The sequence below is a fragment of the Gekko japonicus genome, unplaced genomic scaffold (assembly GCF_001447785.1).
Source record: "Gekko japonicus isolate JY-2015 unplaced genomic scaffold, Gekko_japonicus_V1.1 scaffold244, whole genome shotgun sequence".
Classification (NCBI taxonomy): Eukaryota; Metazoa; Chordata; class Lepidosauria; order Squamata; family Gekkonidae; genus Gekko; species Gekko japonicus.
Window position 1 is genome coordinate 134487 of NW_015165838.1, and position 18978 is coordinate 153464.

The 18978-nt window shown below is 41.2% G+C and overlaps 1 protein-coding gene across 1 annotated transcript in view; it reads right to left on the reverse strand.

Moving 5' to 3' along the window:
• OCA2 (OCA2 melanosomal transmembrane protein) overlaps positions 1–18978 on the reverse strand; it is a 205010-nt gene that overhangs the window by 101633 nt on the left and 84399 nt on the right. The window contains exons 14-15 of the mRNA XM_015410957.1: positions 11121–11259; positions 2947–3079 (exon numbers count right to left, since the gene is read on the reverse strand). Of these exons, the coding sequence (XP_015266443.1) occupies positions 2947–3079; positions 11121–11259 (272 nt within the window). The remainder of the gene's footprint in view (positions 1–2946; positions 3080–11120; positions 11260–18978) is intronic.

Genomic DNA, 18978 nt, shown 5'->3' on the forward strand with positions numbered 1-18978 from the left:
TGAACCCCAGACATGAATCTAAATACATACACAAACCTGGAATGTATGACCAGCAACATTTTTTAAAAAGTTGGTAGGATTACTGAGATACATTAAAAACTGTTTCCAGTAAAGTATTCACCAATCTAGAACAGTACACTGTTCCACCCACTCCTCCTTTTCCCCCTTCATTCTGTCTGCATAGATTTATTGATCATTACAATGATTAAAATTAGGACAGGATAAATGAGGATCTGTGGGAGTGCAACCTCCGCGTGTGCAGAAGGGATGATGACAACAGAGTACTCTGCAATAGTTCAAAAAAACTTTCAGTAAATTATTAATTTAAGAAAGGACGCAGGGTACATAGGAACATCTCTCGCAGTGCAGAAGACAACTGCTCTTGTGAACCCCTTCTGATTTAAGCAGCTAAACAGCAACACACGCAAAAGGATGTAACAAGGAAAGAAATCATAGCAATGGAGAACAGTAAAGTGGTGCTTTTTATATACATTCAGTGCTTGTTTGATTGGTAATCAGAGGGCAACATGACAGCCACTGAGTTGATTAAAACAGCTGCTTCAAACAATCCACTGAAGGTTATCACAAAACCATGGCAATTAAAGATCAGAAAGAGCCATTAAGGCATCTTGCATACATTCTGGTTACGTCTCCAAAGCCAAATTACTCCAACTCCCCCTAATGAAACATTCTTTGATCACCTCTTCTCATCCCATTTCATGGAAAATGTTAATAGAAGGAGTACTTTTGCATTTGCTTTTATTGAGCAGGTACTGATTAGCTTCATCATGCTGTAGCTGCTGCTGATTGTAGAAAAAGAACATCGTTTACTAATTATGAGAACTGCTGAATCTGACGATTGTGGGGGAAAGAGTACCATATATCGCAGTGCTCATTTGAGACCAAATATACTCTCTCTTTTTTTTTTTTTGAAGGGCTGCAAATTTTTGGCTAACATCTATGAATGGGTGATTGTGCTATTTTAAATAACAGTTCATCATATAACTTTTCATTTCAATCAAACACCTCAAGCCAGAGAGGGGGAAGTCAGCTCTGAGGGGAATGTACTTGCAGGTTATGGTAGCCTTGCTACCAAGTGTCTGAGACCTGCTTCTCCCATTACTTTTGTTCCCAGATACAGCTACTGAACCACAAAATGCAGACTAGGTACATCAGATATGAATGTTGTGCTTGCAGCAATCACGGTCCTTCACATTAAAATATACATGGAGTGGGAACTGATACTACGTTGCTCCCATAATACCTAACCATAACACCTACCCATACCACCAAAAATGCAATATCTATGTACATCCAATTCCCATAGACCTTTTATGAAAAGATTAGAAGGATCCTGAAAAACCGAGCAGATATAAGTATGTATACCTGCCACACCTTGCCCTATCTTTAAGGGTGTGCAAGGACTATTTAACCCATTATTCTGCTTCACTGGATTGGGAAACTGTGTGAACTGGTCTCTGAGAGAAGTCAGTTTGTAAAAATATGCTGTAAAATATTGACACTCTGATATTGAAATTGTTCCCCACAGACAACAGCTGATGTTTCTTTCTTTTTTTGGTACGAGTAGAAGGGATTGGATGGTATTCTCTAGAAGAGACGACCACCTCAACTTGATGTTTAAAAGGATGGTAATAAGAGGGTTGAATCTGAAGATAAATGTTTGCCAATGGTTTTAAAGCATAGGAAATGAGCAGAAAATCCCACATAATATTCGTATAATCATCTCAGTGATAACTCCAAAAATAAAGTGACACATGTTGCTGGGGGGGAAACATTTTTCCATGATTATTCTCAATATGAATTTGATAGGTTGGCATGAAAATATAGCATTTTGGTAGACATCCATGGCCTTAAATAGCTTTGGTCAGATCAGAACCACTTTTGCTAGAGGTGAGTTTCATCCTGTTCTAGACCAAGATTAAGATAAATCTGAATTAAATAAGTTTGAATATATTACTTATGAGGAAAATGGCACATTAACACTTCAAGGCCTAGCTGAAATCCAGATAAGAAATCTGTGAGGAAGTCAGGTGAACAGATGGTGGCTAGAGAAGCAAGAATTTGGAAAGACCTAAGGATTCAGAGGGATCCATGTGCAAGTACAGATCAGAAATGAAAAAAAGCAAATGGAAGCAACTCACTGCAAACTTGTAACATAGACAGCAAGTCCTTCTGTGGTAATCAGGTTTGTATTCATAACAGGAAACAGCATTAAAATTACTGGCATATTCTTGGATGACATATGCAGAACAGAGGATAACCTGGGTGACTGGTTAAGCAACATGGAAGATGTTCTGGACTCCCTGTGCTACATCAAATCAATAATGAACAGGACAGCTTAATAATCACTATCTTCTATGTATTTATAATTATTTAAGTGTCTGACATATCATATTTTAATGCTTTTATTATGTTGTATGGTACACATATGTAAATAAAATAATAGAAAAATAAATGGAATATATGGAAGCATCTAACTGGGAATTTGTAACACTGACAATTAGTTTGTGTGAGGAAACGTATTTATATGATGACTAATTTGTTTTGCTACTTAATCCTAGCTTGACATGCTATAAAGCTGCTAACAGAGAAGAATTCAGTCCCAGAAAACTCATATCTCACAGGGTCATCATTCATCTGAGCTGAAGTAGACCCTGGAACAAAACTTCAGAAGTGATCCACACAATATACCACATTTCTGCCAATAACGAATCTCAAACAACAAACAACAAACAACAAACTGAATAATTCAATAAGGCAAAATAAAGAATTCAAAACTATAAAAGAAAAAAGCACAAGAAAATATGATCACTGAGGGACTGAAGGAATCTAGCAATTATTCCAACCCATATCACAAGAGAATCTCAGTAGCACTCATTTTTTTATGTACAACTATCAATCAGAAGATTTCATACATAAACTTACCAACAATTTCACTTGGCTCTTTGTTGTAAAGCTTTTTGTTCCAGTAGAGAAGCCGCAAGAAAGGAAAGGAGACCAGAAGCACAAGACAAATTCCAACAAACATGTGTCCTGTAAATGCCGCAAAGTCCAGTCCCTGTGAGGGGAGAAACACAGTGGAAGCAGAATCAGTGAAAAGCAGTGCTTCTCACCCACAACAGCATAACAGGTTATTTGCCATTTTGTACCCAGGTCACTGTCGAGTCCAAATTATCAGTGGTAAAGTTAAGCACTTACTTCACTCTTTCCCATTACAATCAATGGCTTACAGGTGCTCTGATTTGATCATGTTTTTTTAGTTCTTCATCCCTACAAGCAGAAGCTTACTTAACATTACCGAATTTCCATTTGTTTTCAGATGAGTTCTGCAGGTTTTCAAAATTGTTTGGAATTCCAACACTGCAGGGATTTTAATCCCTTCCTTTTTATTAATAAACTGAAATGGAAATCCATATGACTATGTGCCAAAAGTTAATTAAAATAAAGCATTATCTGTTGATTCTGTTTATAAGAATTAACTGATATTTTGGAAATGCAGATCACTTTTCCTGAACCAAATAACAACAACAATGTATGAAAATCTGACAGCACAGAAAAATGCAGGGGAGAGAAGACACCCTTATATATTGTTTTGTCTGGCTCGTCATCATTTGCCTTTAGACTCAGAAAGGGCTATAAAGTAAATAAATTCAGGTGGACTCATGAGAAGTATAAAGTGAATAATTTTTTGGAAATGGGTGCACTGTATAATGGAAAAATAGTAAGATGTAACATCCCCTTTACTCCAGAATTGCTATTGTTAAATGTTTTTCCGAAAGAATTCGAGGCAACTGATAGATACCTGATTGTATACATGTCAACGGCGGCAAGGATATTATATCCTAAATATTGGAAGATTCAAGAAACACCAACCAAACAGGAATATATTAATAAACTCTTAGAAGCGGCAGAAATAGACAAATTAACTATGGAAATGAGAGGCATGAAGAAATGGACATTTCAAAAAACCTGGAAGAGACTATATGATTGGTATAATGTGAATGGAGTCAAAGATTAAGCTGATATGGCAAAAATAATATTTGAGTATGTAGTAATATATAATAGTGGAACTAGAGAATATTAACAAATATTAGAGAATAATGAAGCGATGGATTAGGTATAGTAACAAAATGTAATTAGTCTCTTGGTTATATGTTGTTTGTTGTAGTTGTTTAAGTCTGTGTTGAGGAATATAAGAAAACAATAAATGTGTACCCTCGGGTACTTAAAAAAAAAGGGAGAAGTATAAAGTGAATAAAGCTGTGCTAGTGTTGAAAACAAAAATACATTAAACCCACAGAGCCAAATCTGAAATCTTATGCACGCTTACTTGCTCAAGCGTATATTGCACTGAATTCAATGGGATTTACTTCTAAGTAAATATGCACAAGACTGGAGTGTAGTTCTCTAAGAAATGCAAACTATCACAAAAACAAAATGAATGGTTCCAGACTGACAGATTAATGTTACTACTAGCACAGCTCTCATTGCCTAAGAAACTGTGAACATACAAATGCCTTTGTTGAGGAGGCCATGGATACAACTTATGACACTTGAGAAGAGATCTCATCCATTATTCTGCATCTTGCTCTTCCACTCACTCTTTGATCTTTGCACAACAGCCAAGAGAGTTCTACTCTGCTTTGTAAGATAAACACTTTATATTTCTTTTATATATTTTAAAACATATCTTGCCTGAAGAGTTCAAAGCTATCACGATACCCAATAAACCTGAATAGTCACAGGAAAAAATTATTCTAAAAAAAAATAAACATCAGAGCAAAAGAAACCCCTAATTATCCTCAGTATTAATCCTGGACTGGAGGGGGATAGGGTTTGGGTGATGCAAACCTCATGATGCTCATCCTCTGATACTAATCCTTCCTGTGATACCACAGTCTTGGCAAAAAGGTAGGGTAGACAGAAGAGTGGAAGCCTGAATTTGTGGAGTCCAGGGATGTATACTGATAAATCTACAGCCTAGAACCAGTCAGGGTGATTAAATCTTCCAGAACTCCATATAATGGGATTTGCTTTGTCAATTGTGGTTTATAGTAGTCTCTCTGGGGCCAATGAAGATCAGAAACAGGTAAAGGTAAGAGGTGAATTCATCTCATTTAAAAGGATTATATCCTTGACATTTTAATACAAATAAGGATTTTGTGAGAAAGGCAGTAGCTGGTAATTCTGCAGCATGTAAGGAAATAAGTCAAATTTCTAGAAAATTAATTCTGTGCACTGTAGATATTCTTATAATTTGTGTATCAGCAAGGCAAGTGCACAGCAACTGTCATTTCCATGCTCAGTACATTTTGCAGGAATCATTCACACAGACTGGAAAATTTTAAAAATTTTAGTAGTCAAGAAACTGTTTTTGTTGTCAAGTGGAACAGAACTGGCAATGTACCAGGGAATATTTAATTTGGAAAGTGATGCAATCATTTGAAATGAATTAGTAATCACTGTAGCTTCTTCGGAAAATGGAAATCACAAATAGCACAACGCCTGTTCCAGCAGACCAGCAGTCCAAAAAAGTCAAATTGTTCTAGGCCAGCCTATTAAAAATAAATAATGGATCTACAAAGTTGCTGAAAATATTACAGTTATTCAGGAAAAATGTGCTGGAACTTTAGATGACACTCCTGCTTTATGGTCCAATATTTTATGATCCCTCAGGACTGGTTAAACTAAGATGTGAAATAGTTACAATCTCTGGAGCCTCAAAGTCACAAACACTGAAAATTTACGAGTACACAACGCTACTATTTATTACTCTCCTCCTAGCTAATCCAACGTCACGGAAATAGATACATCTGGTTTTTAAAAAATCATACACAAGCTCTATGCCTAGATTACTAGGAAAAAGTTAAGTAGTGTCATAGGAAAAAACAGAGTAAGATTCCAACATTACAGTGATAAATGCCATTTAAACTCCTAAACAGATTGCTAATGACACTAGAATGACAGTAAAACTAAACTGCGCTCAGAAATACTGAAATAAAAACACGGGTTAACACCAATGTTCCCTCTAAGCTGAGTTAGTGTGAGCTAGCTCACACTAACTCAGCTTAGAGGGAACACTGGTTAACACTGTTTAATTGAGGAATCTGAGTAAACCTTCAATAGCAACTCAAAATATACTTGCATGCTTAAATACAGTCCTATCCAGATGCTGCATTCATCCTTTTTTTGTGTTCCCTCACTGTCAGAGCTGCGTACTCATGCTGGAGAAGGCCTTTTTAGTGGCTGCCCCCTGACTTAAGAATGCTCTTCCTCCCTTTTGCCTGTCCCGGTTGCCTTTGCTTGATTTCTCTAGTACCAGGCAAATATTTTTTGTTTCTGGTCTGGATAGTTTTTCACTGTTCTCTGGCAATTTTTATCTGCTGCTTTGTGTTTTACATTGCTGCTCTGGATTGTGATGCTCTGAGTTGACTTTCGTTGCTGTTTTTTAATGGTTTCTATATAAATGAGAAGGGAGCACTCCCTGGAGAAGACCCTGATGCTGGGAAAGATTGAAGGTCAAAGAAGACGGGGACGGCAAAGGATGAGATGGTTAGACAGTGTCATCGATGCAACGAACATGAAATTGAGCCAACTTCAGAGGACGGCGGAAGACAGGAGGGCCTGGCGGGAGATGATCCATGGGGTCGCGAAGAGTCGGACTCGACTGTGCAACTGAACAACAACAAATAGGTGCTTGCAGTTTCTATTAGATATTTTTATTGAGTGTAAATGGCCTTGTGTTTCAAATAAATAATTAAATGCAATGAGCCTTCTCTCAGCACTGAATAGTGAAATAAAGATTTTTAGATCTAAATCTTAGAACGCTGAACTTGACTTCCATTTTAGCCATCTCTGTACAACTACAGACCTAATAAACGGTTAGATACGAGACTCGAGGCAGCAGGTGAACAATGATAACAGCTTTATTGAACACAAAGTCAGAAGAACCAGAACGAAACAAACAATGGAGCAAGAGGCTCCTTTTTAAACAGGCCGGGCTTGGCAAGCCACGCCCACATTCAGATAAGATCCAATCAGAAACTGTACATAAAGACCAATCACTTTGCTTCCCTCCAGAACTTCCCTTGTTCTGATAGGTCGGTTTTACAATACCTTGCTTAGACTCAAGGTCATACATTCATACATTCAGTTCCATACATAACATAAACCAAAAACAAATCACCAGACGTGTTATGGCCAGAGTGAATCTCAATAATTCTGTCATCTTCCTTGTCCTAAGCACGTGATACAAACAAGAGGAACACCCCACACTTTCAGTTGGCTATGTGGGTCATTAATTGTGCTATCCACTGTTATAAGCTCACTTATCTCAAGAGACTTAGAACGGAGATTTTCACACTGAGGTGTTCTTGTCAGTGAAATTGCAGCATGTAAATCGTAACTTTTAGGGCACTTCCAGATATCACATTCCTCCAGGTTTCCATGTCATATAGAAATTAGGGGTAGGGATGCCACAAGCTATATGACTGACAAGTTCAACAGATGTGCACTCAAGAGTATCCAGGTCTCTCACTTCCTGCTGGTCTTTCTGCAACCACTCAGTTGGGCAGAGAAAGTGTTAAATAGGGGGTTCCATAGATGAGCAGGCTCAAGTCTAGTGATCAGCTCAACTTTATTTGTGATTTCAGCAAGAGCAAGACAAGACCCCAGAGCCGCAGCTTTTTTAAATAGCATGCAGTTGTCACACCCAAACACACCCCACTCCCAATGATAGGCTATTTACGGCCACAGAAGATCCATCTCAGAGTCTTTCTTTTTAAGGCATACTCACAATCTAAGTAATAAACCAATAAAAAGGCACAAAAATATATTTCTTCTGTTATGTAAATGGATGCCTGCATTTAATTTCTTTGTAAACTGGGGGAAAGGGGTTATTATAAAATAATCACCATTGAAAATATTTCCCACTTTAATTCATCTGTGTATTTCTACAAAGCACAGCCTTATCACGGTAATTTAATGAATAAATTGTGTTGCATCCAAATTTATTCCAACAGACTTTGAGCAATATATTTCTCAACCTAACATGAGGTGGAGGCCTGTAAAACAAGAAAGAGTTCTTCCAGGCACAGCAGAAAATACATTTTTAATTATTTTGTTTTAATTTAATTTTAAGGAGTAAACTGCTTCCAGATTTCAGCTTGTACAAACAGAGTTTCTGACATGGTATTTAATTTTTCTGATGAGAACTTAAAAAAAAACAATCAGACATTGCTTTAGAATTTATCACTTTGGGAACTTCAGGGTGTCTTATGATGAAGATTACGTATGTGCCCACAAAGAGGCCCTGACCTGGATAGCCCAAGCTAACCCAATCTCATCAGATCTTGGAAGCTAACCAGGGTCGCCCCTAGCGATGAGAGACCATCAAGGAACACCAGGGTTGCTACACAGAGGCAGGCAACGGCAAACCACCTTTGAATTGACTTGAAAAGCCTACTGGGTCGCCATACGCCGTGACCTGATGGCAAAACAAACACACACAAAGAGGCAGTCTAACTTACTATAATTCTAGTTTAGGAACCATTCATAACTTTATTTAATGTGGCATATGTATACTTATTTAATGTGGCATATGTATACTTAATTATCTAACCCATTGTTCCTTAATCACATTGGTTAAAAGGTCTGTTCTCAAAGGAGAGGTGACATTGTACATTGGGGTCCCCTCAAAACCAACTCAGAAACTCCAACTGGTCCAGAATGTCACAGCTTGACTATTAGCAGGAACTAGATTGAACATGTATATTATTCCCATTCTGAAGACCTTCCCTTGGTTCCCCATTTATTACCGAGCTGAGTTTAAGGCACTGGCTATCACATATAAAGCCCTTCATGGTCTTTGCCCCACTTATTTATGAGACCTGCCTCTCTCCGTTATGTTCCATCACAACAACTGTGCTCATATCAGACAAGGTTTCTGCAGTTGCCATCTTGCAAATCGGCAAAATCAACAACTGCCCGTACACATGCTTTCACTGTTGTGGTTACCACTTTGCCCAAGGAGGTCAGGAAAGCTCCCAGTCTCCTGGCCTTCCACAAACTATAGAACTATAGAAAACTGAACTATTCAACTATTCCATGCAGGTAATAAGGCTGCACAGTACAAAATGGTTTCACAGACTTACTTGGATAAATGATTGGGACCTGTGGTCTTTACAGCTGTATAAAGCATATTGTAAGTAGAATCCTCTTCTGTAATTTCTGTAACGCTTAATGTGCCATGTTAACATTTATGCTATGCTTCTGTTTCTTTTTTGTGGTTCCAGACTTCTAATATTGTAATGCATTAATAGTTACTGAATGTCCCTTTTTTATTGTACTGACTCATTATCTGTAATCCACCTTGAGTCCATGTGAGAAAGGCAGACTATAAATAAAAAGACAGAAAAATAAGCGATTCTCCCACATAGAAAAATCTCAGTGGAAGCTGGGATGAAGATTGAAAGCAGCTATCAATAATTTCCTCCTCAGTTACATTTCCCCCCAAAAATGTGTAACATATTTGTGCACACAGCCAATATATGCAGAAGAGCAGAGTGAGCAAGTGTATGGACTGCATCTCTGCTTGTGACTAAGCACACTTTCCTGTGTACATTCAACAGATGCAAGTACCACTCCAATGCATGTGCAAATTCTGCACATGAATGACTGGCAATGCTATGTCACTCAATATGGGAGCAGAGGGTCCAACAATCATGTTTAAACATTAAGAGAAGAGAACCCATACAAATGAACGCAGAAAGTTGTCTTATACTGAGTAGGCCATTGGTCTCCCAAGGCCAGGTTTTGTCCACTCTGACTGGCAGTGGCTCTCCAGGATCTCAGGCAAAGGCCTTTCACATTATCTCCTATATGAGCTTTTTAACGGGAGAGGGCAAGGATTGAGCATGGGACCTTCTGCAAGCAAAAAAGATGCTCTGCCACTGAGTTGTGGTGCATCAGTTCTCAAGCAAATGAGAAAAAAAGTTAACAGCCCTTGTTTGATTGCTTTACGTATTTCTTATCCCATTCTTCTCCCCAATGGGGACCCTAGGCAGCTCACACAAAAAATAAATTAAAACAGTTTATTAAATTATACAAAATACAGTGTAAAGAGAGAAGCAAAAACCAGAAAGGCACACAAAACACCCTGGCCTAGTCAGGGTTGGTCCATCAAAGGCTACAAGCTGCAAGCCACAAGCCCTTCAAGCTCACCTCTGGCCTTGCCCAGGGTTTAAGTGCCTGCAACAGGAAGAAGACATACGCTCACTCTGCACCTTACAAACAGCTGGCAGATATATTCCCGCAGTGTCCACGTACATACGTGATGTACTCAGCCATGGAAATGTCTCTGCAGCAGAGTGCTTGCTTTGAATGAAGATTTAAACTCTGGCTCTTTTGCTTAAAAGGATTTCAGGTAATACCTATCAAGAAAGATGTTTTCCTGCTTGAGACTCTGGAGAGTACAGTACATAGACATTACTGAGCTAAGTAGACCAAAGATATTATAAGACAGCTTCATATTTCCGGTTGAAGTAAATACTAGGAAGAATCCCAGGACAAGAAAGAATCTTCCCAGATGCATGTTTCATTCAGTAGAAGTGTATACTCGTATATATTCAACAAAACCAAAAAGTCATAAGAGCTAGTTTGTGTTTATTTACTCAGTAAAGAGTGTCTGATGAAACATTCTATTGAGAATCTTTTCCCAGGTCAACAGTACATCAAGACACTAAAGAAAACTGAAAAGGCAGCCAAATCTTCAATAAAACTATCACTTCTACTTAAATGGAAGCCAGGATCACATGCCCTTGGACACAGAGCAAAACTCCACAACTCCTATTGCTTAATTTAAAGCAGATTAATAAGCACCAAAGATGAAAGGAAAGTAACTATACATTTGGGGGTAGAGAGAGACTCATTTTGATTTCCTCCCTTACAGAATGAGTCTGGGGGAAAAAAATTGTGCCATCCCAAAAGAAGACCACATACATTGTCTTTCATTTTCAGCACAGTAGGAAAAACAGATCAGTATTACCAAAGAACACACCATCTGTATTTCTTTCATTAACACAAGAGACAGAAATACGTACCGCCTTCCTCAACTCCTGCCTAGAAACAATAATCACATTTGGTGGATCTCCAATAGCTGTGGAAGCCCCTCCAATGTTTGTGAAAATTACTTCTGCAATCAGGACATGTCTGGGGTCAAGATTAAGCACTTCACATAACCTAAAGACAAAACAAATGGCATCTTAATTTTTCTTCGCCCCAAACTACTTCGTTGAGATTTTTTAAAATAAAGATTAAACGATAAAAGCAAAAGCAAGCATACTGAAATTGTTGTTGTTTCAACACCATATCATCTTAATTCTTTTATCATCAGGGGAGGATCCTCAGAATAGTTCCACTGACATTTATTCATTTATTTACTTTGATATTTATACCCTGCTTTTCTCCCCAATAGGACCTCTAAGCAACTTATAACACCATTGTCCCCTCCTCCATTTTATATTCACAACAACCCTCTGTGGTATATTAGGCTAACAAAAAGTAACTGGCCCAAGGTCACCCAACAAGCTTCCATGGTAGAGTGGACATTCAAACCTAGGTTCCCCCAGGTCCTAATCTGGCACTACTACTACATCATGCTGTCAGGCCACTCCAGAATAAATTACTGAGGGCTGCAATTGAATTATCTGAATAGCGGGTTGCAGACTTAGTAGAAAGACTTCACGTGCCAAGCAGTACACACAATTCAGTTGTAAAAATCAACCAAGACGTTATTTTGCATGGGAATGTTGTTTGACCTGCTTGTACCTTTAAACCTGCTTTATTGTGCTTCCATTTCCTTTTCCTTAACCTGTACTGGTTAATTTCTAAGTCTTTTGTCTTGTTTTTGCCTGCCTGTTTTTGCCTGCCTGGCGACCCTGTACGGTTTTCAAGGCAAGAGACTAACAGAGGTGGTTTGCCATTGCCTGCCTTTCTATAGCAGCCCTGGACTTCCTTTTATTATTATAATTTATTAAATGTATGAATCACCCAACCCTGTGAATGGGCTCTGAGCGATTTACAGCAATAAGATAAAAACAAATAAAATTCAGTCATCCTGATAAAATTAGCACAGTACATTAATTGACCAGATTCATACGGTGATCAACCCCTTTTGTCAGTAGCAGTGCTCTCCAAGCAGCAGGGCAGGGCTGGCCCGAAGCTTTTTGTGCCCTAGGCGGGGCTAGCTTGTGGCACCCCCCCCGGCGAGGGTCTCTTGTGGCGCCCCCCCTCATGTATGAGCTGCTGCTAACCCTCCTCCTGGGCCAGCAGTCAAGCCACCCATGACATCGAAGTGGCCATGGAGCCTCCCCTCCCAGCCCAGCCTTCACCCTCACCCGGGCTCTGCAAGCGCCGCCCCCCCCCTCAACCAGTTGCGCACCAGTTTGCTCCTGGACTGGGGCTTACTGGATTCCAGTAATTGCAAAGTGCTTAACTGGCAGCCTGCCCCACGCAACACCAGCTACCCCCCCCCGGGAGGAGATGGTGATGGGGGGGCAGCAAAGAGCTGGAGCTGGCTAATAGGAGGGACTGGCCAGCAATCTGATAAGGAGAACTGGGTGGGGGGAGCATTTCATCAAATTACAACCCAGGAGTTCCGGCTGCTGCGCTGAACCCCCACTCTTTGGCGCACCTGGACTTGGGGAGCCGGGCCTGATCTGAGCAGTCCCTGAGACTGCAGCCTCACCAAGAGTCAAGCCGCTAAAACAACAGGGAGAGTTTGATCATCTCCTGCTGCGGGACAGCTGACGAGCCAAACTGGGGAAGCACAACAAGCCTAGCAATGCCCCCCCCCACCCCCAGTCGCACCAGCGAGTGTCTTGCAGGAGTTCTCCCAGCCGGGGGATGAAGCCCCACCATCCCCGCCCTCCGGCACTAGCCCAGCTCCCCTCGCCCCACTGCTGAGGGGCAGCAGCAGCAGTAGCATCACGTGCCCTGCTGGGTGGGTATGGGGGGGGAGAGGAGGGGGGCAAGAGAAATAAGCTGGCTTCCTTTCCTCTGCCTCCCCACACACGGTGAGGAGAGCAGCGCGCATCCCTTTGTCTCCTCAGCACCAGCCAGAACGAGACGCTTTCCCGGGGAGAAAGAAAGCCGGACGGTGACCAGGCACTCAACCCGACCGCCTCGCAGCCCGCCCGCTTGGCTGCCCACCTTGGAGGTGCTCCCCCACCGCTACTTGACTCTGCACTCCTTTCCTTCCGAGCAGGCATAGCCCCCTTCTGGGCGCACTTGCCGGACTCGGGGAGAAGGAGGCGGTGGAGGCGGCAGTCAGGGAGATGCAAGGCTTTTGGCAGGGGCGCTTTGGCGGGGGGGCAGGGGCAGTTTGGCGCCCTAAGGGCTGGCCCGTCCTAGGTGAATGCCTAGTTCACCTAGTGAGCAAGCCGGCCCTGCAGCAGGGTGGGGAGGGGGACGTGGGGCCTATAGGAAGAAAAAGAGGATGCCGGTACTAATGGTTGCTGCCTTCAACTAAAAGCCTGGCAGAACATCTCTGCCTTACAGGTCCTGCGGAATTTTATAAGATCCCGCAGGACACTGATGTAATTTGGCAGAGAGTTCCACCAGGTCGGGGCCAGAACTGAGAAGGCCCTGGCCCTAGTCGAGGACAGCCGGAACTCCCTAGGGCCAGGGATTACCAGCAAGTTGTTATCTACTGATCTCAGCGTTCCTCTGGAGACATATTGGAGGAGGCAGTCCTAAAGAGCTGTGGGGGTCTTCCATTCAAATATTAACCAGGGCTGACCCTACTTAATAATAATAAAATAATAATAAATACTTAACTCCCGAGATCTCTTGAGATCAGGCAATTCTGAGCTATCCAGGTCAGGGCTATCCTGATGAGTCTGTAAATCCATCTTTATTTATTTGGGGACCTACCAGAAAGCCTAACCTTATTTCTTCAGCTTCCTAGGCCAGCTACTCTTTTCATTTCCTGGCAAAAGTACCTACTTTTTATTATTGAGGCCCATGGGCATCTTGCAGTGCAGTCCTTAACTGAGCTAAGCTGCTCTAAGTCCGCTGAAGTGAATAGGCTTACAAAGGTGAAACTCTGCTTCGGACAGCACTCTACAAAGTACTTGTGGCAAAGTAGAATTTGCATGGGAGGGCTCTGAGGTCCATTCCAGCTCATCAGTTCTGGTCCTCAGAATTGGGGTAGCTTACTGAATAAGTTCCAGCCATGGAATTCTTGGTTCAAATATCACCTGAGCAATGAATCTACCAGATGGCTTTGAGTAAGCCACTCTCTTCTGATCAGCCCTCCCCATTTGTAGCAAGGAGATATTGCTACTAACCTGCCTTGCAGCTGACGTTAATTTAGAAATGGCAATATAGAACATCTCTCTACAAAGAAATGGTTATATGTTTAACATACATTATCATTTTCTTTAAAACCTGTAAGCTTTTCCAGATGGCTTTTAAACAGACATATTTTGAAAAAAGGTATTCCCTACCAGTGTCTAAACAAAAGCAACACTGACAAGAAAAGGAGTAAATTGTGCCTGCGCAGTGATGCTATAGGGCTCTGTTATGCTTACACTTAGGTAAGACTTACTATTTCTCATTTGAGCTGCAATTCTGAGTAACATCACCCCATAAACATATGTGGGAGTGGGTTCTTTTAACAAAAATGTTTTAAAATACAAGCCACAGGTTAGTTTTTAAAATAAATAAATAAAACAGACTTCATCAGCGAATGTGACAAGAAAATAAGATCATATTTCATGCATTGCTGGCAAAAGGCTAAAGCTTTATTGTCAAAGAATCAGTAAAATTGTTTACTAAGCTTCATCACCATGGTAATAGCAGCTTAGAACCACATTTAAATATTGGTCAGAGGAAGGAGGCAGCAAGATAAACTGAATGACTCTTACCCAACTGTATGACAGAACAGGCAAAAAATCCAGGGCATTTGAAACCTAGTAAATAAAAATATATCTATACAGCCAGTGAGATTCAGATAGGAAAGCTATTACAGCGTAATGTCACAGTGGCATGTGCAAAGTAATAGAAAGGTATCTGTATTTATAACATTACTGATTAAATGGGCTTAAACATTTTGCAGTATGTCTTTAACAATTCATGTTTAGTTTATACATGCACAGCTCTGTGATTATGAGCTGAAGGGCAAAACCTAGTAATCAAAGGGAGGAAAAGAAAATACAGTGAAAAATAACTACACTACCATTTATTTACTTGGGTTCTCCATACAAATTTTCTTGTTTCTTTCTTCACATGCCTCAAACATCTATTAATCCACATGCATTAAACAAGGGCCTCATTGACATTTTCAAGACCTCTTAAGTTCAGGCCCATTTTTTTCTCCACATAGTAACGGCTGCACTGACAACGCAATGGACTTCAACTACAGTAGCTTTGTATAGGCTTCCACTATAAAGTGTTCTACTCTGGAGGACAGTGGAAGACCTGGCGTGATAAGGGCCTGGCATGATATGGTCCATGGCCACACAAAGAGTTGGACTCGACTGTGTGACTGAACAACAACAACCAATCAAGTATTCTATGATATTTGGTGGGACTGTAATATTGTGTCCCGCATTTTCACACATACAGCTTTGTGCATAGATGCTAAGAGGACTTGTTGTAAGGTCAGAACTTCCAGGTGATGGTGGTAGTTAGGGATGGGCATGAACTGGCTCACAAACATAAATTTGTGATGAACCAGGCCTGGTTTGTGATTCGTGAACTGAGGTTTCTGCCATGCCACCCCCACGAACCTCCCAGGTGGTTTTGGGAGGTTCATGATGGTAGATGCACTGGTGGCGGGGCTTGGAGAAGCTGCACCACCACCTGGTGAGTAAACTCACAAGGCATTTAAATGCCTTCTGAGTTCACTTGCGAGTTATGCCACGGTGGTGGTGGCACGGCTTGCAAAAGCCATTTAAAGGGAACCCTTTAAGTGGCTTTTGCAAGCCACACCACATCATGAACCGTGAACTGGTACGTTAAACAGAAAGCTTTAGTGGAGGTTCATGAACCTTCACAAACCTCAATTTTCCCAGTTCGTGCCCATGTCTAGTGGTAGTGGTGGAAACTGCCATCAAGTCACAGCCAACTTATGGAAACCCTGTAGGGTTTCCAATGCAAGAGACAAAGATGCCATAGAACTGGGGGCAATATGCTTCAAACCAAACAAATCCACAGGATCCCTGCTTAGTTATGGATAGAAACCTTTTGTGTTTCTGACCCAATCCTTGTATTAATCAGAAACCAAATCGCTATGGGTTGGGGTTAGGAGTTGTTTCTACTGTTAGGTTGGAAGTACTGGAAAGCAGACCTTTTTAGGGGTGCAACATTCAGTACCCAGATTCACCCTTACAGCTAATACCTGCAGTCCATAATAGTTAGCTGGCTTTGCCAGAGAGGGCTGAGTCAAGCACAAGCACTCCAACCTCCACAATGGAAGTGGAGGGCCAGAGGCTAAGGGAAAAACCCTTCATTGCTCTGTTCCATTTCTCTTGTCTCCTCCACTGCAAACACAAACAACGCCCTCCTAAGTACCAGGTGTTGACAGTATCAAGAGATGACTACAGTAAGGTAAAGGCCACAAGGGGATGGGTGCTAATATTGTTCACAGAACTTATATAGGAAGACGGGATTGTGTAAAAACTTACACAACGTTGTATCATAATATTTCAACCACTATTTGGGGATTTTCCATAAACACTGGTGAAACTGTGGAGCAACAGTAGGAAGAAAGAGAAAGAGGTGAGGTAAAGAAGGAAGAAGTGCGTCAGGGAGGTGGTGGCAGTAGTGATGATGGGAGGGTGAGGAGCAGAAAAGTGGTGGTGAGGAGGGTGACAGCAGTGAAGAGAAGGAGACAGCAGCACTGGTAGGAGGGGGAGAAAAGCAGCAAAGAAAGATGAGTAAACAATGGGGGGAGGGAACACTAGTTACGATGACTGAGCAGTGGGAAGAAGGAAAAAAGAAATGGGGACCACGTGGTGGGACTTACATTACCCTGTATGTTCCTTGTGGTGTCCCCCTTTTGTGGCTGCATAAAATGTAACTTAAGATGTAACTTCATGGCACCTTTACTTACACACACAAAACAAATGCCAACAACAAAACATAACAAAACCTTCTGATACCGTCGTATTCAATATAAGAAATGATGTTCCAACTTTCTGTTATTTTCATTAAGAGCCTCTTCAGGCAACAATTTCATTTAAAATTAAAAAATGATCAATTTCCAATCAGTACTTCAGCTAACAAAATTCCAAAATCGGTAGGTTGTACCAGTGCCATTTTGAAACCAGAATGTATCTTTCTATGACTGCAAGCTTTGCCTCCCTGTATGGTTGACTATAACTCACAATCAACTGTATTTTAATAGAAGTTAGCCATCAGCCAAAATTATGGAGAAAAACTGATATATGTTACTCACTGCAACATATTCAGTCACACAGGATGCAAAACTTTCAGCTTGAAAACACAATTTTTAATACGTGAGATTTAAGAAAACAGATCCAAAATGCTATTGGTGTGCACAAAGATTACCATGATTTAGAGACATTTCATCAAAGCTTCCCCTGGATTGTGATTCGCTTCCCCTGGATTGTGGCTGACCTGTCAAAGCCCTTCCTCTTTCTCCGTCCCTCCCCCTTTGCCTGACTAATTTTCCCACTACCAGGCCAGCAGCAATAACAGAATGTTTAATTATTTTCTCGTATCTGCATTATGTTCTGCCTTCCCAGAGACTACAATGGGTGCCTATGCAGGCTGGAACTGGAGAGATAGGGGTATTGGGTGGGTGGATTGAAAGTAATGTACTAAATCTAAAGTAAATAAATAAATAAGAATTGTTATATCCATTGCATTGTTCTCTAATTCTGTACTTCTAGTACTATTGCACTGTTTGTTGGTTATCATGTGGGGCCTGGAGATTTCTCAGAATTACAACTCATATCCAGACTATATATATATATAAATTCCCCAGACAAAATGGCTGCTTTGGAGTGGGGACTCCAAATTGGAGGCATGAACAGACAAGACAGATGTTTCCACAAACCTGAGAAAAGCATTAGGTTTGCAGGAAAAATCCGAAATCTAAAAAGCAATAGTCTTGAGTGCTACCCTCCCCCCAGAATAGAAACAGTACCTGTAGTCTTTACAAATGTATGCCACAGTGGCCATTGCTAGGCAACGAAAACATTATTGCCAGTTGAAGCTTTCGGTTCTGTCAGTTAAAGGTGGGTGGAAGGGGCAGGGATTTTTCCAGGGTTGTTTTGGCTTTTGAGGGAGGTCTCATCAGGGCCAGGGCTAGAAGCAACTCTATCAGGCTACTTGATATGATGAAACTTGCATGACTCACCCAGGCTCAGCTGATCACTGGTATTTAACAGCACAGGAAAAACCAGCGTGTGTAATGGTTAGAGTTTCAGACTAGGATCTGGGAGACCAAGATCCAGGTTCAAATCCCCACTCTGCAATAGAAGCTCACTAGCTGATTTGGGACAGCCACACATTGTTAGCCTAACCTACCTCACAGGGTTGTTGTGAAGGTAAAATGGATGAGAGGAGAATGTAAACTGCTTTGAGTCTCCAATGTGGAGAAATGCAGGGTATAAATGAAGATATATATCAATCAATGTAGCCAACGATGGTGAGCAGATAAAAAGGTAGGCTGGTGGGAAGAGAGATAGGAGCAGAGAAAGCAGAGAATATGGGGGCTGATGGGAAGAAGAAAACAAGGAAATAGAGTGGGGAGTGGGATGCAGGGGGAAATCCTTGCAGGTTCCCTACCATGCAACTGGGACCAGTGGCCACCACTGCACAAGTGGTCCATAGTGGTCCCAGGCAGAGGATGCAAGGGGGAGGGAAAGCTGGAGACAGGAGGTAAGTAAAAAGTGGTTGCCTGCTGGGTGGGCAGGAAAGGGGGAA